Here is a 25,635-nt window from a genome sequence, read left to right as displayed (position 1 = left end):
TGTGTGTGTCAGCTGTACATATGTAGAATGTATGTACTGTCCTCAATATTTAGTTAAACGGTAGCTAGTATATATATATATAGGTTTTCGCTTATATATGTATGTATGTGTATGTTTTTCATGTCAATGTGTGTGTTTTTTTGCCATCTGTTAATTTTTATTTTTAAAATTAAAGAATCTCTTGTACACAGTTTTAACTTTGTTTTCATTGGAGTTTTTTTTAATTAATTTTCTTTAGCAGATTTTTTAATCATATCTCTTTTTTTTATTATTAGTCACAGATGTTTTTAGGCGCATTTTTGTTTGCAAAATTTTCTTTTAATGAATTCAGCGTGTTGTATATTATTAATATTCAAATCTTTATTTTATAGTAGAAAATAAAATACAAGTAAAAGGCAATTCTTAGTATTTTTTATACGTTTTTGTCGTGGTTGTTTTCTTTTTCTCTTTGAAAAAATTTGTGCTTAATTTTGTAGAAATTTTGTTCGCCTGCTTTTTTTTTCACTTTAAACACAAAAAATTTAAGGATATATTGTTTTGCATTGTTTTTTTTTTTTGTCTTTTTTTTTGTTTTTGTTAATTTTTATTTTAATAATGTATAATATTTAGTTCAATAAATTCGTTACGACACATGGACTAAGACACAGCAAAAAATATTCATGCTTAATTTAGATTCAGTTTTTTTTTTTTTTTTGTTTTTTTTTGTGGTATTTGTTGTGGTTTTAATTGCATATTTTGCTTTTCACATTTCGCGTTATAAATGCGCTTGTAAATATATTTCAATAATAAATGATGAAACAGCTTAAGAACATTATTTTTAGGTTGGTTTTTTACTCAGTAATTTTTGTTTGCGATTATTTTTCAAATACACATTTCCCCAGCTTCCAGCTTCCAAATATTTATATTTAATCGTGCTTATGTTTTAAGAGCTAAAGCATTCAATCGGTAATCGGCAATTTCTAGAATCGAGAATCTAGATAATTTCGTATTCGTAATTGGTTATCGGTAAACGGTAATCGGTTATCGGGTATTTTTGATATGTTCGCTTCAAATGCGTATCATGAAAATACATTTGCTTTGCTGATCTGATTCTGCTTCTGATTCTGATTTTCTATACAACTCCGTTTTAAAAATATAGAGTAGAACAAGGCTACTACATAAGTACATAGGTATTTACAAATACATATATATACCAGTATATATATATATATATATATATCTGTAATGTATATAGACTAAATTGGGCAAATATTTCTCTTACGTCTGTTGTTGTTCTTTTTTGGGCGTTGTGATTCATTTTCGATAACACAAAAATTCCTAGCTCTCTATTTCCATTTCCATTTCCGTTTCCGTTCCCATTTCGATTTATTTTTTATTTTTAATATAATAGTGTGGCCAAAGCTTATTGTCGGAAGCGTTATGCATTTTTTTTTTTTAGTTTGTTATTTATGTTGTTTTTTGCATTGAAAAAATTCTGCTTTTCTCGTTTTTCAAGATTTGTAAAAATATTTTCGTTACTCGTTGCTGCTTTATACTCCATTTTCACGTTCTCACTTTTTTCACTTTTCATTGTTTTTTTTTAGTTTTTCATTTTTAAATATTTTGAATCATTGCAGAATAACGTAGGGGAAATACGTAACGTAAAATATAAAAATTTTAGAGTTGAAAATTTGTTGTTTGGTTTTTCAAGAGTGAGTGTGTGTTGGTAAGGCTATTTTTTTCTGTTAGTTTTCCTCTTTCAAAAATTAATTTCATTTTTGGTCTTTGCTTACATTAATTACTAAAAGTTAATCCCTCTTGTATATATTTTTTCCTTCGATAAATGTATATAAATTTTTTGTTCTTGGGTTTTTGTTTTTGTTTTGGTTTTGGCGTAACTTTGTGTGAGCTTGGTTTTCATCCTCGTTTTTTGTCTTTTCTTTATTTTTTATATATATATATGTTTTTTGTTTTGTTTTTGGTAAAGAAAAATGTTTCAAAAAATGTTCAACAAACAATTGAATAGGCTTTACACGAAAATGATGTGGCATTTACTTATATAATGTATACACGTGTATGTATATAAATCAATTGTAAAATATATTTTTATATATATATATATGTTTTTTAATATGCTTGTATGTTAGTTTTGTTGTATAATTAAATATTGCATTTGGTTTCGTTGAACGTCTGGACAATTTTTCATCTTCGCCGTCGATCCTCCCGCCGATTCATCTCATCTACTTAGTTTCAAAGAGTAATAACTAGATTGGTATATAGCCGTACGTATATATAATATATATGCTACACGTATTTCTTTAAGTGTATTCTTGTGTCGTTCTTGGCCTCAAAGGGAAGCTGAACCCTTGGGCCGCCCTGCTAAGTATGCTATTGAAAATGTTTTCTTAAGAGCACTAAAGAAATGATTAAGGATCAAATATTTCCATCATATCATCTATCATCTATCATCATCATCATCGTATCATCGTATCATCGTACATATATGTATGTAAGTATATATATTTTCATTCCCGTGAGAGTCGCGAGATTATCGTATATAGTATCATATTCCCACTTCTCGGTTATAGTTTGTCGACGAAACACCTCTTGCTTTTATATAATTTACAAAAATTTTGATTTCAGTACCTGATTGTAATGTTTTTTTTTTGTTGTTTTGTTTGTTTTTGTTTTTAAAAAAAAATACAGACACTTTTAATTGTTGTTGTTGTTGCTTCCTTTAGACATCATTCGAAATACATATATATATGTTATGTATATATATATTTTGCTCTAGTTTTAGATTTAGATTTAGTTTTTTAGATTTAGATTTAGATTTAGGCCTTAATTTGTGTTTTTTTTTTTGGTTTGAATACGAAAACGCTTTCAAAAATTCTACAGGACATAGCTATTCCTCCACAATCGTTTGGTTTTTGTAAACTTTAATATGTAAATACACACAATTAGCTATATATCATATATATATATTAATATTAAATATTTTGTTTAGATTGGTTTCGGCCCAGCTACAATTAGAACCCAATGAGCAAAGTATCTAAGACGTACACCTGGAAAATGGCGTTAGCATCGCATTTCGTATATAGCACTACAATTCAATTTGTTTCGATTATTATTCGGTATTCGGTTGTAAATATCGATATATATATGCGTATGATCGTAATTCATTGATTAGCTTTGTCTTCGTCTTAGTCTGAGTGTGTGTTGTGTGTGTTGTATGTGTGACTTTAAAAAGGCATAGGAATTGTTTACAGTGCATCCGTGTGCGACAGAATCTGCTGGCTGAGATCGAAACAAATCGAGAGGAATTGGTCTAATTTTTAAATCCCATTTTTGTTCACAACCATGTAAAGAAGTTGGAGGGGAAGAAGTAGGACAGATCGATATATATGGAGGATATATATCGATATATAAGGACTATAACCAAAACTGTTCTAGGTTGTGTGGACTTTTCCGGAGAATTTCCTGACTTGAATGAAAATACAATCTATATGGAAGTGGCTCTCGTACATTCCGGACTCTACTGGTATAGCTTTTTTGTTTTTTTAGATATACAATATGTGTGTGTATATATATGTATTTATTGCATGTGTACGATCATCGATCGGCTATCGATCGGACTATCGATATCGATTGGTTTAAAGTAAAAGAAAACTCAAGCTTTTGTTCTCAAGGTTCAGGTAATCAATTTCTAGTCTTATCTGTTGCACTGAGTAGTCTGCGATTTTCCTCATTTTCTTGTTTTTCTTGTTCATGTTTTGTTGTCATTTTATATCATTAGGTAATACAATATATATATATATGTATATATGTGTCTTGATTTTTGTTACGTCATTAGTAATAGTTGTAATCGCAATTGGATATACATCGGTAATTACAGGTATATTGTTTAGAACTAAGGAAACTATCAACAGATTTGTCAAGAACCGGAACCAATTGGCAATTTTCGCAATTTCAATTCGAATTGCTTACTTAGGTAATGAGTTGAGTTTGAGTTTGAGTTTGAGTTCGAGTATTAGAATTGCTGCAAACTATATGTAGTATTGATAGTATATATATCATATTTGGTATATGTACTAGTAGTTTTTATTTAGTTTTCTTTCCAAGTAGTAGGTAAATTTGTGGCTGGCTGAAACAGGTTGTTCTGTGTGAGTTTTGGAGTTTTCAAAAGGAGAAATTTGTCCTTATTGTAGTTTGTCAATTTTCTTTATATGTTTGGCTGCTGCAGTGCTTAAGTTAACTTTGAAGTTGAATTTATTTTGGTTTTTTTTTTTTATTCTCTCTTGAAGCTTTGATTCATCTCTCAATTTTTATTCACTTTTTTTTTTAGCTTTAGTTTTAGTTTTAGTTTTTGGTCAAGCGGTTTCAATCAATTGTTTCTATCATCTTTTTTGTTGTTTAATTGATTCAAAGGGAAGACATAACATTCTAGAAAAAGGTTCCTAACTGATTTCTGGTTTTCCGTATCTCGTAAATATATATAAGTGTATATTGTATATATTCTTGTTCTGAGTATAATTTAAAGCATTCTTATATATGTATATTTTTCAATTTTATGTGTAAATATCAATAACTGTTTGCTACAATAAGACAATATACATAGATGCTTACATAATTTCTTTTTTTTTTCGGTTGGTGCCACTATATATATATATATTTTTTTTTTAGAGTTATATACGTATATATAAATATACAAGTGTGAGTGTAAGTGTGGGTCTGTGTGTTAGTGTAAGGATATCAGAGGCAGAAGGGGTGGTGCGGTGGCCTATGTATAGAAACTTTTGTACCAGGCCATAGAAAAGTCGATTGAACCCTTTTTCAAATATTTTTTCTTATTTTTGGAAATGATCTTCAACATTTTCGTGTAAAAAGCACAACGAAATAAATGTTTTTCTACCTCTCCTGATCCACATTTCGTTTTTTGTTTTGTTTAGGAATGACACGCCCTTTTATTTTTTATATATCCATAATATATAATATATTTTCATATAATTGTTTTTATTACTTTTATAAGACAACATTCAAACATTTAAGATGCTTCATCAAGTTAATAAATAGTTTTTTTTTTTTTTTTGTTTTTCGTTTTACTCGTTTTTTTTTTATCATTTGTTAAAATATCAAAAGTGGATGGAATTATGTGATTCTAGTTATTACACGCACTATTATGTATATATGTATATATATATATATCGTTCCTTGATAATATTCAATTCATTTTTATCGGTTTCTGCCTTGCTGCCTGAAAAAATTCGGACCAAATTGTATTTTTTTTTTTTTGCTTTTTTCTTTGTGGGGGGAATTCCATTTTTTAAATATACACAAAAATATCTGTAGAGACTTCTTCGGCGCTTATTTGTGTGCCTTAAAGATGTGGTGTGTAGATATAATTGTTAAATGAAACCATTTTTGCAAAAAAATTACAAAATCAGGAGGAGGGGATAGGGGCGATTAATGCGATTGCTCGATGCAAATGCTAAAAATTCAATTCAAATATTGAGTTATTCACAATATTCAATAAAATATTGTCGGCTCGAAAATCGATGATGTTCGATGAAGTTGAAGTTTTAGTTTCAAATTCGAAATTCGAAATTCGATATTCGAAATATAAATAAATTACTTCAGAGGGACATAAATACATACATATCTATCGTATGAGTTTCGTTAAAGGTACAGTTACCATTTAGAATGCTATATCTTTCTATATCTTTTTGTTATTGTATAATTGGTTCAGAAGTTTCGCTCAGTGTATGTGCATGTGTGTGCTTCAGTTTCCTGTTTTCTATTCATTTGCTGGACAAGCTGGCTGTTCCAAAAATCAAATTCATCGCCAATCGATTAAAATTAAACTAAAAACCAAGATATGTTTCCGGTGTCCTTTTTTCTTTTTCCCTTTCCTATCTCTTTTATTTTTTTTGCTCAACAAATGAATATTGTCATTGTTTAGTTTTGTTTCTTGTCTTCGTCCTTTGTCCTTTGTCCTTGTTTTTAGTTTCTCTTATCTTCGTAAAATTTTCAAAATTTCTATAATATTTGTATAACGCTAAATTGTATATTTTATAAATTATTTAATACTTATGTAAAAGCATTTTAAAAACAAAACACACACACACAGGCTCCAAAAAATATGCATGACGAATAAATTAGTAAAAAATGAAATAAGCCTAAACAAATTAATTTATTTTACCTTGATTTTTTGTTGTTTTTTTTTTTTTTTATCACTATCACAGGCGGGAGGGGGTCTTTGAAGGGGGTATTGAGATTCAGAAGTGGATAGAGTCGGGCGGGGATGGGTATAGTGTGTCGTATTCCCAACCAAAGTCGAGGATAATGCAATGGACCTGATCTGATCGATCTCGAGGACAGCAACAATTGAAACTAATTCTTGAGGCATATATAGGGTGCCGCCAGAGAATCCGTCTACATTTCTATATATATTATATATACAATATATATTTTTGCGATCCGATCTTGCGAGTATATATGTATCTGCGTGGATGTGGGCCTAAGAGTACTCTTGTCGTCGAGTGTCAAGTTATATATTTAAATAGTCTGCCATTTGCGAGTAAAATGGTAAAAGGTGTAAAAAGCCTAAGGAGTACAGTCAGCAAAAATGGTATAAGTTGGTTTCTTTCTGTAGTTCACATAGTTTTGGTAAGTATGTAAATAGTTATCGATTTATTCGATATACATGTGTCCAACTCAAGGAGCAGAGTCGAGTGAGAGAATGTGATCGAAATACTCAAGGGTCTGAAGAACAGTTTAGTAGCTTGGTGCTAGAGGAACATTTATACACATTTTCTTCATTAACTGGGATATTAAATGGTTTCGTTTTTTCGTTTCATTTTTTGTGTTTAATAACCCTTAACCCTTAACCCTTAACCCTTGTGCTATTAACTAAATTCTGCCCTACATATACAAATACGTTACAAATACTAAAAACAAAAAAAAAACACTTTACGTACACACGCCCATAGATCCGATTTACAAATAAGTTGAATGTAAATTTGTTTAAATAATTGTTGCTTGCTTGGTGTTTGCTTATTTTCTTGGTAAAATTCCTTTTAATTCCACAGTGCAACCCCACTGTGCCCGTACGAAATATACATATAAGTGTGTGTATATGTTTATAATTTAGTTCAATATTTTTTTTTTTAATCTTTCTTGTCTTGAGGCAGCTTTTTTAGTTTTGTTTTTCTTTTTAGTTTTCCTCCATACATTCCCAAAAGAAGGATCGAATGTCCTTGTGGAGTAGTTCTGGGACTCGAATCGATCCTGTGCCTTCTTCAATTTTTTTTTTTTTTTGTTTTTGTTTTTATTGTATTGCACTCTGTATTTTGTTAAATTTTTTACGTTTACTTTAATTTAAAATGCCCAACAATTGTTTTTGGTTTTTGTTCTTAAAGGGAGATTGTTTTGGTTTGGTAATTGGTTTGCTTTGTTTTCTTTTTAACTATACAACATCAAAAATAACTCACATAAAATTCATTCAACATCTTATCCTCTAGGCTAAAGTACACATGTATATGTCTGTCTATATATGTATATATATATCATGTATATAAGGTGTATATAATTCATAAAACATTCTAATTGTAATATGTTTGTATGTTTTGGTTTTTAGCTTGGAAAACCGTTTACTCCATCAATGGATCAATTGATGACATCCTTCGCAAACCCCATTAGGTATCATATATATATATATATATATATAGATATATATATATATATCGTAATGCAATACAATAAGTTGACTGTATATTTGGTGCCCAAAAATATTGTTGCTGTGTTCCTGCACTCGACGCCCCAAACAAGTTCTTTTGGTTTTTTGTTTTTTTTGGTTATCTTACATATTATTCCGCTTATATTGTTTTTAATTCTAAATTACAAATCGTATCTGGATTTAATTTCCTTAGTTATTCCATTTGGGTTTCGTTTAAAGCCATTTGACAACACAGGGAATTTGTTCATTTTATCATATTGGGTCTATATCCGTACGAATTACACGCTCGATCTCTATTGGGGAGACTATAATCTATATAATATTCATATATTGTGGAGAGTCCCAAGGTCCTTGTCGCAGGACCCTTGGTTGAATGTGCGCCTTGTACACTCAATTGCCTGCCGTCAATTCGTCATCGAAAACATCGTTGTCTAAATTACATTTTTGAAAAACTCTGCAGTGTATGTGGTGTGCGGATAATTTTTCATTTCATTTTTTTTTCTTGCAGTGTGGCTCGCTCCGATCTGGAATTTGCACTGTCCTCTACGCTTTTTTTTTTGGGTGTCGTTTACATAGTCTACTTTTTGGGGCTTCACAATAATATTACTTCAAAGATTACTTCAAAATTTGCCAAGGCGCGCAAAAGTTAATCGGTTTCTATTGGTTTTGGTCTCATATCTTATTTATCGTTAGATTTCGAATATACACACAATATATATATATATATTTGCTTTTCATATTATTATCGATTTATGTATAATTGTGACTGTTAGCTGTGTAAATTTCGTTTTTTTTTTTTCGTCATAATTCATTAATCGCTACTCACAATAAAAATGTTATTTGTTTTTATCCGTGTATTTAACAACCCCAGAGACAAAGTGTTTCAATAATGTTTTCAATATTTTTGAAAAATTGTTTGTTTTTTTAATTGTTTTCTCATTACTTGCTATTTAGTTATTGCTCTATAGTTTTTTTTGTTTTGTTTCCTAAGTCTAGTATTCTGTAGTTGTTGATACTAGAGTAGTTGTTAAATTTAAGTTGTTGCTTTTGTTTTACACTGAGAGAAATTAGGAAGTTGGTTTTTAGTTTCTGGTTGCTTTGTTGTTGTTGTTGTTGTTGTTGTTCGGTTTTGGTTTTGGTTTTGCGGTTCACAATTTAAAATTCTAGAAAAATAAAAGCTTTTTAATTGCTTCTGTTTTCATATTCCCCCCCAACGACCGTCCTGATCCTGATCCCGATCCTCGATCCTCGATCCTTGACCATTCCAGTCCAAGCGCGAAAAATTGTATTTCTATTTCGGATTCTCCTTGTTTAATATTGCATTTGGTTGTCTCTAAATTTGTTTGCGTTATTTTTCTCGTCTCTATAATACAATCTAATAAATATGTGTATATCTATATATATATTTATATATATATATATATATATATATTCATGTATGTATATTTGTTTGGTTGTTGGTTGTCAGAAAAGGACTCACTAAATGTTACAGCACATCAATAAACGATTTCCCCTCGTACTCTAAATCATGGCACTATATTTTTAGTTTCTGTGTGTCTTGTTGGTTTTTTTTTTTTTTGTTTGGTTTGGTTTTGGTGTCCTTCTATACAAGATCGCTATATGATCGCTTGGATATATGCTCCCTAAAAAACACTACATACATACATACATACACTCACACACTCACACACTGGCATACACTGGCAAAAAAGGTGAGCAACAATCAATCGAAGAAAAACCATAGTTGTAAAACCAAATCCAAAAACCAATCCCTCTATTGGTGTATAAATATCAGCATAGTGTAAACATTATGCTAAAAAATGTCCCTCATATACGTTTTTGTTATTTTTTTTTTTTTTGTCCTTTCTAGTAGCATATTGTAAATAATTTCCAGTGATATGTACGCAAATTTAACACAACAACTCGTCCAGAGCCTCTCGGATTGATTCTACGTATTTTCTAAACATTAAGATCAAGCGAAAAGCATTAAATGGTCGATGACTTAAATGCAATATCTGAACAGAGATTGAGGCAATATATATAACTATATATGTATGTATATTGTACCGATACTGAACCGATAGAGTCTGCCAAAGTATCTGGTTCCCCAGATTCTCAACATCAATCGTGAGTTAGAAAATGAAATTATTCAAAAATAAATAAATACGTAATTGAATAAATTGAGGAACTTGTATCCTGTCACTTTGCTATAATTATTTCATAGCAGGCAAATCCTGAGAAAAAGCTTTTTCGGGCTGTAGAGGGTTGTTAAATTTTTTTTTTTTATATTAATTCTTTGCTTTTTCTGGGCTTACTAATTGATTTGCTTGCTTTGAGTTTCGATTTGAGTTTTGATAATGTTTGGTTGTTAGTTTTGTGTGTGTTTGTTTTTTTTTTTTTTGGTTGTGTGGTGTGTATTGTAAACTTGCTTTTGATTACATAATTTCTGACTTCTGTCGGCTTCAGTTTGCATCGCTTAATGTTATTAATGATTTCTATATATATATATATATTTTTTTTGTATAATATATACCTTTTGTTTTTTGGTAATTGATTGCTTGTCGTTAAGTTTTAATTTGTTTTTTTTTTTTTTTCGTTATCAACTTGACATGTGTTCGTCCTTACGTCTGCAAATAATTCCCGAATTGCCGCCATTTTTTTTCGATTTTTATCGGTTTTTATCGAGAAATGTGATTCTACTATACTGGAAGCCGAAGCAACTGCGACTGATTCCCTTGTTGTTTAAACTATTTTTACTTTGAAATTGTTTATATCCATCATTACATCCATCGACTTAATAATTATTAATTCTTTTTTTGGGGTTTTCTTTTTTGTTTGTTCTTGTTTGTCTATAATAAGGCGAAAAATATCATCAAAAAATTGACGTACACTAGATTGTATTTCTGTTGTTGTTTTGGTTTCTATCAATTATTGTTTGACATATATGTAAGTATATGTACGCATGTATATATATCGATTTAGTAAATTTGTTTTTGGTTTTTTTTTTTTTGTTTTTTGTTTTCTTCGCTATCGCTTTCATCGATTTGTTATCGATCCGATCGCCACACATCCTGGCTAGTTATCGGCCATCTGCTTGGGGACTGACACTGTCTCTATATATAGGTTTGAAGTTGGAGTTCCGTTCGTGACTAATACATTTAAAAATGTTTCGCTTTTCGCATTAAATAAAATACATAATATATTTGTAAATGTCTGCTTGTATATGTATATATAGATATATGTTTTTATACATTTATATTAAAATAATTTGATGTATAAAGCGTTTGTTTTGGTTTCATATTCCATTTATTTTATTTTTACTTGTATTTTTTTTTTGTCAATTTTTTTTCCTTTTTTCGATTTCTTCTTATTAAGTTTTGAATAAGTTTTTAGGCTTTTTTTTGTTTTAAAATTGAACTAAATGCAAATATGATACAGGCAAACCATGGAAAGGGGGGTGTGGTGGTGGGTGATGGTGTGTGGTGGTGTGTTTGGAGCAATAGGCATTTGATGGCGAGTGTACTGAATGTGTGTGTGTCTGTGTTGTGTAGTGTTAGTAACTAAACCCTTCCGTTTCGGTTTCTCATTCCGATTCCGACTACATTTCCATTTCCATTTCCGTTTCCGCCTTGGCGGTTCCCAAGATCACATCCCTTCTTGGCTTCGTAATTGTATATTTTCAATATGTTCAATATGTATATCGTATATGTATAGTGTTATATGTCCTATATATCGGCTCCATAATCTCAACCAGAAATTTGTTGAATTTTTCATTCATTCAAGTTTTTGTTTTTCTTTTTTTTTACGAGGAACAAATTATTTAACAAATCCGCGCCTCGGCAATCATTTAGTTAGTAGTTTGGTATTAGTTATAGATTTTTTTTTCGTTTATAGCGCTATTTTTGTATTTTATTATTACGAGTTTTATTTTGAGCAAAAGTCTCAAAAATATTTCTGGCATTTTCCATTCCGTTTATTTTGACCACAAAAAAAAAAACAGAACAAACTTAATACACTTGACATATAACTAAACTAAAAATAATAAAAAATAATATTCATTAAACTTAGGTGGACAATATTAAATATTCAATATAATTGATTAATTATATTATTAATTCAATAATTCACATGGTTACATATTCCTTCTCCGATTCTCCTTTTCTTTTCTTTTTTTTTCACATCGATTGTATAAAAATCTTTGGCAGCATCTTTATAAAAAAAAAAAACAGGTTTCCCTCTCGTCCTTCATCCGTCCTTCAATTCTTGATCCTTGCCAATTAATGACTATATAAAAATTGATAATTCTTTTTAATAATGTATGCGTATGCAGAGTAGGAATTAACGTAACTATATTTATGTTTATATATCAAGTGATTGAGAAACATGTGGTTGTTTGTTTAGTGTCTGTTTGCTAAGTGTCCTGTGTCCTGTGTGTGTCCTGCATATCCTTCTGTCTCTTCTAGTCTCTAAAGTTAAATATTCTCTAATTAGTTTGTATGGACTTCCATTGCGGAGTGGAAAGAAAATATAAGTCAGAGGGAATACAAACGAAATGGAAAAACTTTAATATTATAATATTTGAAATACATATATGAAATATATATATATGATTGTAGAAAATATATAGATGTAGAGTTGAGGTGGAAAGCTTTCTCATTTTGTCACATTTTTTTTCTTTCTGTTTTTTTTCTTTTTTGTTTTTTTTTTACACGGTAAGCAACTAAGAAAATATCAGCTACTACACTTGAATTTTTATTGCTTTCTTTTTTGTTTATGTGGAAAGTGGGAGGCGGGCGCTGGCGAGGTGGAGTTGGGGCGGTGGGAAGGTCAGAGGTTACTGGGTTAGGGGTCAGGGTTCTGTTTCGTCGGTAAATGGCAAATACGTCCGTCCACTGGGCTGTGTGTGGGTCTTGTTCTACTAGTGACTAGTTTTTATTTGCCGCCCCTCCCCCATTAGCCACGCCCCGCCCCCGCCCCATCCGCCCTCGACCCTGGCACGCCCCCGCGAGGCCATTCGCTAATCGTACATAAATGTATAGATAATAGCAAATATATACAGGTGTGTTGTTATTGTAAATGTATAAATATATATAGGTATTCATATATATTTCGCTAGAAATCCTATAGTTATACGTAGTTAGTAAAACGTTATCGTCGTTAAGTTTTTTGGATAATCTCAACTAAATTGTAAATTTGATTTAAACTTAAGCACATTTCTTGTTTATTTGGTATTCTCACTTAAAAAATTTGTATGCCATAGGAAATAAATTTGTTTTTTTTGTTTTTGTTTTTTTGTTTTGTTTCTTGTTTGTTTTGTGTGTTTTTGTTTTTGTTTTGGTGTGGAAAATTATTATCTTTTAAACGCATCGCATAAAAATCATGTACGGTTCACTTAATATCATTCTCGTGTTAAAAACTAAAATTAAAATTTTTAATTTTCTTTAAAGCAAAAATTGACTTTTCTTGTTTTTGTTTGTTTTTTTTTTTTTGTTGTTTTTTGTATTTTGTGGTTCAACAAAGCAAAAGAAATTGTAAAAACAAAACATAAAATATAAAGGTTTCAATGCTTTGCTCTTCTCTTGTTCTCATTCATTCTTGTTTTTGTATTTGTTGTTGTTGTTGTTTTTATAAAATAAAAGCGTGTGGAATTACAATTTCATTTTGAAGGCTTTCCATAAAACTAGAAACAAATGTAAAATGGTATTTTTCTTTTTTTTAGATTATAGTTTAGTTTATGTTTTTTTGTTTTTGTTTTTTTGTTGTTTTTGTTTTTGAATTGTATAACAGTTTTCGAGTTTGTTTTACAGAAATTCTGCTGACTAAGGCGAAGGCAACCCAAATAAAATAAGGACTAAAGTTATAAAGGATACAAAATAAAATCGAATCTTTGAAGAATTACAAATAATAAGTGTTCAGAAAATAAAAAAAAACAAGAACGGGGAAAAGTTTAAATTTAAAAGAAATATTTTGGTATAATTTGCATTTGAGTGATTCTTTAGCAAAAATGTTTCCTCCCTTTAATACTTTCGTAGTTAATGAAGCGACAAAACTAAGGATATGAATGTGGGAAAGGGCAAAGGAAACACTAAAAAGGAATACATGTTAAATAAGATAAGTGACAAAAATAAGTGAAAGAAAAAGAAAAAAACAATATCGAACGTAAAATATAACACTTTGCTTTGTGGGGCTTAAGTTAATAAACGAGAAAGTCCGAAGCGTAAATTAATTAAAAATTACATAATTCAACAGCCAAATTGTTTCACAAAAAATTGCATTTTTCTTTTACCCTCTCATTCTCCTGCTTCTACGCTTTCTTCTGCTCTCTCGCTACATTCTTCTCCTGATCTCCCCTCCTCTTTCAACAACTTTGGGTTACATAATATAATATTAATTAAAATAATGTGTATAGGTAAATGTTTGATAATTTCAGTGGTATAACATAAACAGAAGCGTTTCACTTGGTTCTCGTAGTTTAGTTCTTATTATAAAATTAAATTTAAGCCTAAATTATATTTACACGCGTGTGTATTGAATATGTATATGTATGGTGTAGCCTCACACGTAACAGTATAACACTAAACGAATTAGAAGTATGACAGTACAGAATCATCAAATGTGTGTAAGTGTAGTGTATCTTTAACATTGTATCTTTTTCTTCTTTTTTTTTTTCTTTCGTTTAAAACTAATTTAAAATTATAAAATAAATGACAAGATTGAAAACAGTTTTCTTCAGTGTGTGTGTGTTTCATTTTCTAAATACGAAAAAAATAAAAAAAAACTCAAAGGGGATGCAGGATATTTTGTTGTTGTTTAAAACATTTTTTAAAAGGAATCGAGTAAAGCCTAAATATGTTGGTTTCTTTCTTTTAAAACAAAAGATTCGTTTCGTTGTATGTGTGGTGTGTGTGTGTGTTGTGTGTGTATGTTGTGTGTTTGTTTTTTTTTTTAATGATAAATGTGGTGTTACAGCCTATAAAAAATAAGTTGCTTGCTTCGACGCTTTGCTTTCTCGCTCAACTTGATTTAAAATAAATTGCCATTACTCGATGGTTATCCTTTCTTCTAATTCCACTCTCTCTCTCTCTCTCTCTCATACATTCAAAAAAACGGTATATATATAGATAGATATATGTATATAAGAGAACAACAAATTAAATCATAATAATATACATTTAGACACACGGTCGGCCGCGTTCGATTAGTTTTCTTTGTAAAATAATAATGTCTTGGGAGTAAACCAGCCTTATATTGTATTACAACGGGAAAGAAATGTTGCATGTATCCGTACATATATGTATATTTATCATCCTAAATGGTGTGTGAGTGTTTGCTTGTGTGTGTGTGTTTGTTTGTTTGTTTGTTTGTTGGATAACATGCACATGTGTTGCATATGTTTTTTTGTTTTGTTTTTTTTTTTTTTGTATATATAAGCAAAAGGAATATCGTTTTTTTTTTTTTTTTGTTTAACAATGTATATTAGAACTTAACAGATACGTTTTTGTTTACTGTTGTATGTTTTTTGTTTCTTGTTATTTCTCACTTCACACTTTGCATTTGTTGGTTTTGTTATTGCTGTCATAGTTCTTGGCCTAATGCGGATCGCATTTGTTTGTTTGGTTAGCTTAAAAGTTAATTTGTATGTTGAGTTTGCTGTCTATAGTTCTTGTTGCTGATGTTTCATAAACACACACACACATTAACGTAAAGATACCACCTCCTGACCTCCTGACATCCTGACCTGATGGCCTCGCGGCCTGTGTGTGCTTGACCCACTTCCGTACCCCTATAACCTATATGCCTAACTCCTGACGACACTCCTCACATCCTGTTTTTTATTTTTCTTTTTTTTGTATATATATGGCAAAGTCATATAGTCATAGGATTTCACATATATGTTTAAGATATAGTTTTTTTTTTGTTTTGTTTTGTTTTTCATATATTCATATATATATTTATATATAAATAGATATCACCTTATATAAGCAGCGTAAGGAAAAACCTAAAAAGTTGTTTATTTCATAAATCTTCTTTTTTTTTGCATCTTCTCGTTTTCTCGTTTTTTGTTAGTGGTTTTGGTTTCAGTTATTTTTGAAATCAAAATAAACTACTTAGATTTCATCTTCTAGAATTATTGCCTGTTCGCGCATCCTTTCTCTCTTTATCAACAAATTGTTAAACCTTCCTTCCTACTCTCCTTCTCCACCTCGCTTTTTGCCAATTTTCCTCCTTTCTTTTTTTTTTTTTAGCAAAAACCCCAATGTGCACAAAAGTTGCACATTCCTCTAGATATACATAGATATATAGGTGTAGATATATATATATATATGTATATATATATGTGTTGTATATATATGCGTGTTTCGTTTTGGTATTTTTTTGTTTTTTGTTTTTAGAAAAAAGATTCTGGAAGGGTATGCACAAAAAAGCTAATCGGTCGATATAACAATATATATGTCTATATAGATAATAAGTAACATGTATAGTAGTGTGTGTGTGAGTGTTTGTGTGTATATGTGTGATAGTATTTTATGACGAATTTTTAACAAGAACATAAATCCATTAAAAAAAAAAAAAAACAAACTAAACATTCAGATATAACCGAAAAGAATCTAAAAAGATTTTCTTAAAAAACAGTTTTTTAAAATATCCCAAGTTTCTCCATCGTTTGTCGTTCTTTTCTTTGCTTATTCGTTTTGTTTTTTTTTATATATTAGGTAAAATATTTTTTGTTTTTTCTTTGTTAAATTTGTTGATGTTTTTTGTTTTTTTTTTTTTGTTTAGTAGTAGCGCTAATTGTTGTTAAATTAGAGATCAAAAATAGTATTTGTTGCATTTTGTTTATCGTTATTTTGTAGGTTGTTGTTGTTGTTGTTGTTGTTATAGAGTTGCCGCGTCCCTAGCTCACAAAAAATGGCAACACTGGTGTTTACTTAAAAAGGATTCTTTCTATTTGGTGTTTCGAGACTTGTCTTGTCCTCCCCACTTGTCCTCATCCTCATAAACATATACACAATGCGTATATACCTATATCTCATAAATCTATATATATATATATATGTGTGTATGTCGCCTATATAGTCACATATATATATATCATACATCGTATGGATAGCTCTCTGGATATATTGTTGGTATTGCTGTTTGCTGTTTCTGCTGTGCTTGCTGCTTTCTGTCAAAATCGTTGCTATGTTCTTGATAAAGTTTCGATTCTCCTTTTAGATGACTGATGTTGGCAAAGGATGCTGTTGCTGTTGATTGCTGTTGTGTTGCTGTTGCTTCCTTGCCAACAAATTCCTGCCCAAGTTGTTGCCCAAGCTGTTGCTCAAGTTGTTGGTCATGTTGTTGTTGATGTTGCAGGTGTTGCTTGCTAGTGTTGTTGTTGTTGTTGTTATTGTTGTTGATTGCTGTGGCGCTTGTTGTTGCTGTTGCTGTGACTGTGACTGTTGCTGACGTCGACAGCCATAAATTTTTCCCGACGAGTATTTGTAATTGTATTTGTTCATATCGACCGATGGACGATTGTTGCGCGCTTTGATTTGCAATCAGTGAACATAGAGGGTGTTCAGGACCAGAACATGATGATTGTTCTTGGCGAGGGTCACCACATACCCCTCCGATGTGATCTTCAGGCCGCAGCAGCGGGAAACCTGAAAAACCAATTGCGTTTTTAAACATTCTCACCCGGAATCCGATCAGCAGTAACATTAGTCGCTTAAAAATTACTATTTCAGGCCACCTACCTTGACATGTGGACACTCGAACTCCGACTGGAGGGCGCCCTCGCGCGAGTAGCAGGCCACATGGAAGCGGTTGCCGTGCGAGTCCCCGATGAGGACGTCCCCGGCATTCGAGATGTCGATGCCGTTGGGGAAGCAGGTGACCTTCTCGTTGCCAATGCGATAGAGGAATGTTCCGTCGTCCTGGAAAACGGCCACGCAATGGCCCTTGAAATCGCAAACATAGAAGTCGTTGTCTGGAGGAGAAGATTGGGAGTTAGTTTTGGAAGAGGAGCAGTAAGCTAGATCCCTAACCTCGGATGGCAATGTCTGAGGGTTCACGCATATAGTCGCTGCAATCGAACCAGCGCACCAGCTCGCCCTCCTCCGAGATCACAAAGACGGTGGGCGAGACACTGTCCACGGCCACGATGTGTCCCTTGGCGGTGACAGCCAATCCGGCCACGATGTCGATGTACCTGAAGGATGGAGGACACAAACATATAGAAGGATGGAGGCACAACTAATACACCTTACTAATCTTCCCTACCTGATGGCTATCTTGCGCATAAAGTGTCCACACTTGGAGAAGATCTGCATCCGGGAGCGCTCGTTGCCGCGATCGCACACCACGAACTTGCCGTTGTTGTGCATGACAGCCACCTTGCGCGGATACCAGAGCTGGCCCTCCTCCTTGCCAGCCACGCCGAACTGGAACTTGAGGGCGCCCATCTTGTCAAAGACCTCGATACGGTGATTGTTCGTGTCCGCGACAATGATCTCCTCGTCCACGCCCAGACAGAAGCCGTGGGGCGAGTTGAACTGACCCTTGGCGGTGCCGAGGGAGCCGAACTTGCAGCGGATCTGCATGGGTGTGGCCTTGTTGCGGCCGGTGACGACGCTGGTGGTGCCGGGCGGGGCGACGGCATGGAAATTGTTGAGTCCTATGTCCTCTACGCCACCCACAATCGGATTGAGGCTGGGGGAGGGGGCCGCTGGTAGGCAGAAATCTGATAAAAAATCAATTCCCGTTGAGCTTCCGCTCGACAAAAGATCATCTGTGGGTGTCGGGGGATGTGGTGGGGGTGTCGTGTGGTGGTTCGAGGTTCGAGGTACAGATGGTACGGGTTGTGTGTGTTTGGGTGTTGTGGTGGTGGTGGTGGTGTATTTTTTTCAAATAGTGCCGCAGGCATAATATAAAAAGAAAAACAAAAACTCAAAACTTTAGGGACAACTGAAGCGAGGAGGGCAACCAAAAAGGGAGGAGCAACAAAGCCAAGTTCGGGCAGGACCGAACTTCCTGCAGCATTCCAGGTCACCTTCGTCATCAGACTCACCATTGTTGTTCAATCCCAGCTTGGCCAGGGCCTGGAGATTGTTGAGAGCCCGCTGGTCGCCAGAGAGGATGTCCGCCAGGGTGATGGGCTGGGTGGGGGTTACGGCGGAGGCCGGAATCACTGCCTGCTGTTGCTGCTGATGCGGATGGGGGGCGCCAACGACCGGCCCGCCCGTAACCGGAGCTCCACCGGTCACTTGGGCCACACTCGAGCCGGGTCCTGAGCCAGCACCGCCGACGGCCAGGGCATCGCCCAGGGTCTCGGGCATGGGTTCGGTGAGGCTGGCCAGCCGTGAAATGTTGTACTCCAGCATGCTGAAGCTGGGCGGCGGTCCGCCGGCTCCCAAGCCGTTGATCGTCAGGTTCGGACCGGGTCCGGCGTTGAGGCTGACGTGTCCAGCCTGCTGGACAATGTTCTGGGGCGCCACCAGTTGAGCCTGCTGGTGCAGGACCTGCTGTTGCTGTTGGTGCTGGTGCTGCTGGTGCTTCTGTTGCTGCTGCTGCTGTTGTTGTTGCTGCTGCTGCTGCTGCTGGTGAAGCACCACCGCCTGCTGTTGCTGCTGCTGCTGGGACTGCTGCTGTTGCTGCTGCGACTGTTGCTGCGGCGGCGAGTCCATCATCGAGAAGTTGGTCATCACAGAGTTGGTGTCCCCGTCGAAGGAGCTCTGCAGGGACGAGGGCAGCGAAATGGGGCTGAATACAGCCGAGCTGAGACGGCCCTGGACCGAGGAGCTGCCGCGGTGGCCCACAATCAGGTTGCTGGAGCCCTGCGCCTGTTGCTGCTGGTGGTGTTGCAGCTGTTGCAGTTGCTGCTGTTGGTGCTGCTGTGCCTGCTGCACCTGCTGTTGGTGCTGCACTTGCGCCTGCTGCTGCTGTACTTGCTGCAAAGATTCAAAAATAAAGCTTATTAGTAAGGAGACTTATGTCCTTAATCCTTAGAATCCCCACCTGATGATGCTGCTGCTGGAGCTGCTGGGGCTGCGGTTGCTGCTGCTGCTGCTGGACCAGCGACATGGAACCCTTCTTGGGACTGGAGGTGCTCTGCTCCGTCTGGAACTTGCCAAACACCTCGCGGGCGAACTGCTCGAACTTCTCCGGCTTCGAGTCGAACTGCAGCTGGTAATTGACATCGCACTTTGGCGTCTGCTCCATGAGATTCAAACACTGGTCATGGATCACCGGCTTGAGCAGCAGGAACTCAATGGCATTGGCCTTCTCAATGGCCCGCTGCCCGAACTGGGCCGCCTGCTGCAGCTTGCCCATGTTGTTCTCCAGGCTCTGCATCAGGTCCATGATCTTGAGCTCCCGCTCGGAGTGCAGGTGGCTCAGTTCGTTCAGCAGCTGGTCCTTCACTCCCTCCAGCATTCGCTTGTAGCTCTTGTACGTGTCCTCGATCTGCTGACGGACCGAGTCGTGCTGCGACTGGAGCTCGGTCAGGGCCGAGCCGAGATTGCCGCCTGCCTCGTTGCAGTAATCGGCCTTCTTCAGGGTCTCGCCCAGCGTGTGCTCGAGGTCGGCGCGCACCGCCTGCTCAGCCACGGTGGCCGTCTCGTAGTGATGGTCGCTGCCCTTGTGATCGCTGAGGAGGCAGTCGTTGCAGGTCGGCACCCGGCAGGTGAAGCAGTAGTACTTGAGATTCTCGCTCACATGCTGCCGGCAGCAGACCGGCTTGTGGATGATCAGCTTGTCGTGGACGTTCTTCTGCAGGTCCTCGATGCGGACGACCTGGTGGTTCTCGAAGCAGCGCATGTACTTGTGCGCATTGTCGCAGCCGCTGCAGAGAAAGTTGGCGCAGTCGTTGCACCGCGAGATGGCCTCCTCCTTGCTCTTGCAGGAGGTGCAGGCGATATGCTCCGACTCCAGATTGGACAGGTCGAGTATGTTCGTCACAATGTAGTCGCAGGTCAGGCCCTTGACGCCCTTGGGCCCCAAGGAGGTGGCCTGCTTGCAGACCGGGCACTCGAGAATCAGCGAATTAAGACGATCGCTGCCGCCGTCGAATGAGGACGAGGAGCAGCTGGTCGGGGAACTGGCTGCCAGCGACGAGCCATCCTTAGAGACCAGTGCCTGGAGGCAGTCCTCGCAGAAGACGTGCAGACACGACAGGATGCGCGGCATCACCAGACGAGCACTACGGTCAGACATTCGATTAAAACCCAAAAAGACAAAACGAAGAGTGTGTCACTTACCTGCACAACTTGCAGGACTTGTCACCGTCCTTGATCAGGCCGCTGCACGAGTCCTCCAGCGAGTCTAGCTCGGTGACGCCGTGGCTGCTCAGCTCCTGACTGCTCCCGGAGCTGTCCACATCCACAACGAGACCGAGCTCGATGCCCGAGGAGGAGCTCGAATTGGCCATGATCGAGGCGGCGCCAGAGCCGGCGGTAGACACCGAGGAGGTGATGGAGCCGGCCGAGCCGATGCTCGACGTGCTCACACTGGTCACATCCAGGCTGCCCACATTGCTGCTACCCTTGCCGGTGTCGGTATCCGTTCCCGAGCACAGTCCCGAGCTAGAGCTGCTGCTGCTAGAGCTCGAGGAGCTGCTGCTGCAGCTGGCGGAGCTGCTGCTGCTCGTGTTGACGTCAGTGTCCTCCAGGACGGACGAGGACGAGGTGTCGTCGCTGAGCACGCTCTTCAGGCTAATGCTGGCATTGCCGTTGGCGGCGCCGCACGACTCCTCCACCGCGTCCACAACCGTGGCGACGGGCTCCTCCAAAGTGCTAGCCATTGTCCTGCTGCAAGGATAACAAGATTAGAATCTGATTGAGAGTAATTTCTGGCAGTCTCACCTTTGATGTTCAACTTTTGTTTTAGATTCGATGTGTTACTAATTGGTAGTCCTGTTTTAAGTTCCTTTTTGGTTTGGTTTCCGTCTCTAGTTAGTCCTTTCGAGATGTCCTTATCCCCTTTGCACTTTGACCTTATGTTCTGAGCTAAACTATTTGCTGTTGACCTGCTACTGGTGGTGGTGGTGCTGCTGCTGCTGCTGCTCCCTGATGTCCTGCCGCTCTTGCGAGAGAGCCATCGGTCTCCTATGACCTGTGATCTGTGCCTGATAAGTTCCTGATCCTTGCGGGGGGGAGGGGGGATAATTGCCAGAGACCTTTCCAGTGGGGGCGGGCTGGGCGAGGCGGTAGGGGCGGGGCGGCTAGGGCCGTGCCTGATTTAAAAGCGTACACGACAAGAGAGGGACAGAGCGATATGCGTTTTGTGCTCACACACACACATAAATCCAACACACATACGACGGTTGGCGATTTACCGTTTCTTCTCGCAGCTTCCTCTATCTCTCTCTCTCTCTTTTGGCTGTTTTCTCCTCCTGTTTCCTGCTTCTTCCTTCTTCTTCCTTATAATTATTGCAAATTTCTAAACATATTTGCGAGCCTCCTTTCTGCTGTTGGTTTGGTTTTAGTTTCTTTTTGTTTTTCTTTCTTTCTTTTTTATTATTTTTATTTGTATTTTTGTTTTTGTTTTGTTTTTTGGTGTTTCTCTCTGTCCTAGATCCTTAGAGGTTGACGAACTCTTAAAGCGTTGGTAATTGCATGATGTTGTGATGATCTAGCTGTTCTTGTAGCGGTAGTTGTTGTTGTGTTGTACGAACGATGATCACAAAATGAAACAAGGACGACGAAGACACGACGACAACGAACACTGACGACGACGAAGAAGGCGTTAAAATGGACGACAGCGCCGCTTTCTTGATCTATTTTGTTGTCCGTTTCGTGTTCGTTTTCGTTTTTGTATGAAAATAAAAATGGAAGATCGCAAAAATGAGTTAAAAAATTCGCGCTTTTTTTTCGGGAAAACCTTAACGATAATTAATATTTCCAAAAACCAAATGCCGTTTTTTTTTTTACCGATAACACCCGCAACCGAGCGGAACAAGAACAACAACGCACAACGAACACAAACAAAATATAAATAAAAATAAACGAGAAAAAAAAACGAACTAACAAATATATAACGGCCTGCCTACGAATAACGTAACGGACGAAGGGAACAAAGAGAATAAGGGAATTCTGGCACGGGGGGAGAACACATTGTGAAATCGAAATTGGCATTAGAGTAAATGAGGAAATGTTTTTTGTTTCTTTTTTTGATTCTAATTTTTTGGAAACAGAACTTGGCATCCACACTCCGGCCCCCCCTTTGAGCGACGGCCATGACTTATGTAACAACACACACGCACACACCCGTTATAGTGTATACTTTTGGGCTAACGGTAAAGAAGAGCGAACTTATTTTACAGTTACTTGTTGGAATTGAGATGAAATGAAGAGTTATCTAATTCTGAGAATTCCAATGGGCCCCTCGCATTTCATTCCAATAGGAAACTATTCCAGTTTGGATACTATTCCCATTGGAGAGATTTTATGGAGAATTGTCGATTGGAAACAAGATCACTTTTCGCAATAGGAACTCTCTCTCTCTCTCTCAATAGCCTTGAGAAAGTTCTCGGGAATGCATATTGGTTTCCTGCGCTTTCCGAAGAAACAGAATCTGAACTTGAGTTGGGCCGTGTTGGGTAACCTTTTTATTTGGTAGCTGTTGTTTTTGGACCTTTTTGTTTATGCTTTTTTCCAGATACCGATCGCCCGATTTCCAATTACTATTTGCGCCATCTCTGGGCGATGGGAGGGGTAGAAAAGGGGTACTCACAGCTCGAGTTACGAGTTACGGGCTACGAGCTATGCGCCAATCACACTCACACACACCTCCATATACACACTTGCGTAGACGTAGCAGCTGAGCTCTATTAGCCTTTGATTCCCGATTCCGATTCCGTTATTTTGCGAGTCCCCCATTGAGAGTACGCAGGCGCGTCCAATAGAGATGGCCTGCCAGCCTTTATCCGCCAGATATGGCGTTTGGGCAGCAAAAAGGCCAAGGACACCGAGGACCTTTCGAGTCCTTGACTTGGCCTGCCGCCATAGCCAGTAATTGAATTTAATTTAGATGTCACACGCATGCCCCATATCCGTCCGAATAAATAAATAGTTATTGGTCAGCGGATGTGCGGCATATTTAAATCTTGATTAGTTTCAGTCTCGGCGGCTTCCCCAGCAGACCACCACCACCACCACTATGTCCACACACTCTTCACACACGCATCCGAATCAGCTGCGGAAAACAATTGCACATACACACACAGAAGCATCCCAGGCACACGCTCCAGCCCAACACACGTGGTAAGCGAATTTGGAACGGCTGAATTTCAGTTTCAAATGCAACTAGATGCCCCCCTTTCCGTTCTTTTTTTTTTGTCAAATCTGCGACGCAGCATCCGATACTTTTCCTAACCATTTCACGTACAGCTTTTTTAGTTTTTTTTTTTTGATTATATTTTATTATTTTTTCCGTTAATTCTAAACACCCCTAGCCTCTCATTTACTCTCGGAACAGTTATTTTCGAGTGCACCCGTGCTGGGGCCTGTCTGTTCTTCTCCGTTCTCTTCTTCTCCCATGTGTTTTCGGAGAGAGAGTGGCGGCGGCGGCACAGAGGTACATGGGTATTGGTGTGCGCAAGCTTGCTCAAACGCGGCAAAAAAAAAAAAGAAGAAAACGAAAAAAAAAAAAAGCACGAAAAACGGACCACACATACAAGCGAATGAAAATTTAATTCCTTTTTTATTTTTATTAAAATATGTGTCTATTTTCGACTGATCACACTTCGTTTTGGCAATTGCCTGGGAGATCTATTTTTTTTTTTTTTTTGCGGGAGGGGGGTGGTTAGCCCCCCAACAAATTCTAACTGTAAAAAGACAAGGGCCAGACAAGTTGTCGTCGGTCCGTCGGTCGGTATCTTTATCCCCGTTCCGATTCTTCCTCTCTGCCCTCACAAACCGAAGGGGGGTCAGGGGACAAGGGACACGGACACTCCTTGAGGGGAACGCTAGGAATGGGCGGGGGAGCGGTATACTGCTGCCACTGCGGTTGTCCTTGAACGCAAAATTTCCACTTGACTACCGCCCAGGTGGTCGTGGTCAGAAGACACACGCGACACATTCAGCTCCACTCTGTCGCACTCGCACTCTCTCGCTTTTGCATACACACACACATACACACACACTACACACACACTGTAGACAGGAGGCAATGCAGAAAAGGTCCTTGAAATGCCTGAGCATTGCCATGTTCATACGGAATTGTCAACAAATTTTTGCAGCAATCATGCTTTCAAATGTCTTATTTTCGTTTCGATAGCTTCGATTTAATGCAGGCGGTACCTTTTATGTAGTTTTCACACGTTTTTTTCTCCTCTCCTCTGCTCGTTACGATTTTATATTTTTTCGTCGCGCACACGAACGCACACACACAACAGCAGCTAGAGATCAGTGTCACCAGTCGGCTTGCGCAAAATCATACCCAATATTCTAACTCTAGCGCGTTTAAAATGCGCTCTGGCCCTGTTCACTCTGGTCTCACTTACATCGCTCAACCTAATCGTTATATTTCAAAATGAATAACTTTTTTAAATTAACATTTAGCATTCGAATTTAAAGTTTGACGAGAATGTTTTCGGATTTGTTCCGGTTCAAATGTTCAAATGTCCATGATTCTTGTAACAATTAAAATGTAAAGTCTACGCCAACCAGGAACTATTATTTAGAAATAATAAATACTAATTATTAATTAATATTTATTATTTTTAATAATTTAATGATTAACTTGTTGCGCATTGTGAGAATTCTACCAATGAGAGGCATCTTCCATCTAATTTGATTGATATTAACTGGTATTATACCGTGATCGGAACACGGTATTTTACTGTAAAGTTACGAAATTGAATGAAATAAATCTTAGAATTGTTAAGAATTGAATAATCTAAAACGACAAACCGGCTTATAGATTATTTAATTTAATTT

General features: G+C 36.9%; 1 protein-coding gene across 3 annotated transcripts; it reads right to left on the bottom strand.

Moving 5' to 3' along the window:
* Positions 1 to 695: 695 nt before the first annotated feature.
* Positions 696 to 25,148, bottom strand: LOC6504977 (B-box type zinc finger protein ncl-1). 3 transcript variants are annotated; one of them, XM_014904747.3, is made up of 9 exons: positions 24,997 to 25,148; positions 21,559 to 22,472; positions 20,956 to 21,504; positions 19,715 to 20,897; positions 18,768 to 19,647; positions 17,981 to 18,488; positions 17,746 to 17,909; positions 17,455 to 17,687; positions 696 to 17,361 (listed from the first exon to the last, which is right to left on the bottom strand). In XM_014904747.3, the coding sequence occupies exons 3-9, from the start codon at positions 21,495 to 21,497 to the stop codon at positions 17,257 to 17,259; spliced, it is 3,615 nt and encodes a 1,204-aa protein (XP_014760233.1). In that variant the 5' UTR covers positions 21,498 to 21,504; positions 21,559 to 22,472; positions 24,997 to 25,148; the 3' UTR covers positions 696 to 17,256. The 3 variants fall into 3 exon arrangements, with proteins under 3 accessions (XP_014760233.1, XP_001965697.1, XP_044573192.1); XM_001965661.4 differs by having other exon boundaries at positions 17,981 to 18,440; XM_044717257.1 differs by having other exon boundaries at positions 17,981 to 18,425.
* Positions 25,149 to 25,635: the final 487 nt, after the last annotated feature.

The sequence above is a fragment of the Drosophila ananassae genome, chromosome XR, assembly GCF_017639315.1.
Source record: "Drosophila ananassae strain 14024-0371.13 chromosome XR, ASM1763931v2, whole genome shotgun sequence".
NCBI classification, from domain to species: domain Eukaryota; kingdom Metazoa; phylum Arthropoda; class Insecta; order Diptera; family Drosophilidae; genus Drosophila; species Drosophila ananassae.
This window is presented reverse-complemented; position numbering and strand designations above follow the sequence as displayed.

What these genes read in the sequence shown, in the direction of transcription:
- LOC6504977 (XM_014904747.3), bottom strand. Translation starts at nt 21,497, where the DNA reads ATGGCTAGCACTTTGGAGGAGCCCGTCGCCACGGTTGTGGACGCGGTG. An exon ending in ATGCGCAAGATAGCCATCAG is followed by an intron (nt 17,910 to 17,980) that starts GTAGGGAAGATT and finishes TCCATCCTTCAG; the next exon opens with GTACATCGACATCGTGGCCG. An exon ending in TCGAGTGTCCACATGTCAAG is followed by an intron (nt 17,362 to 17,454) that starts GTAGGTGGCCTG and finishes TTGGTTTTTCAG; the next exon opens with GTTTCCCGCTGCTGCGGCCT.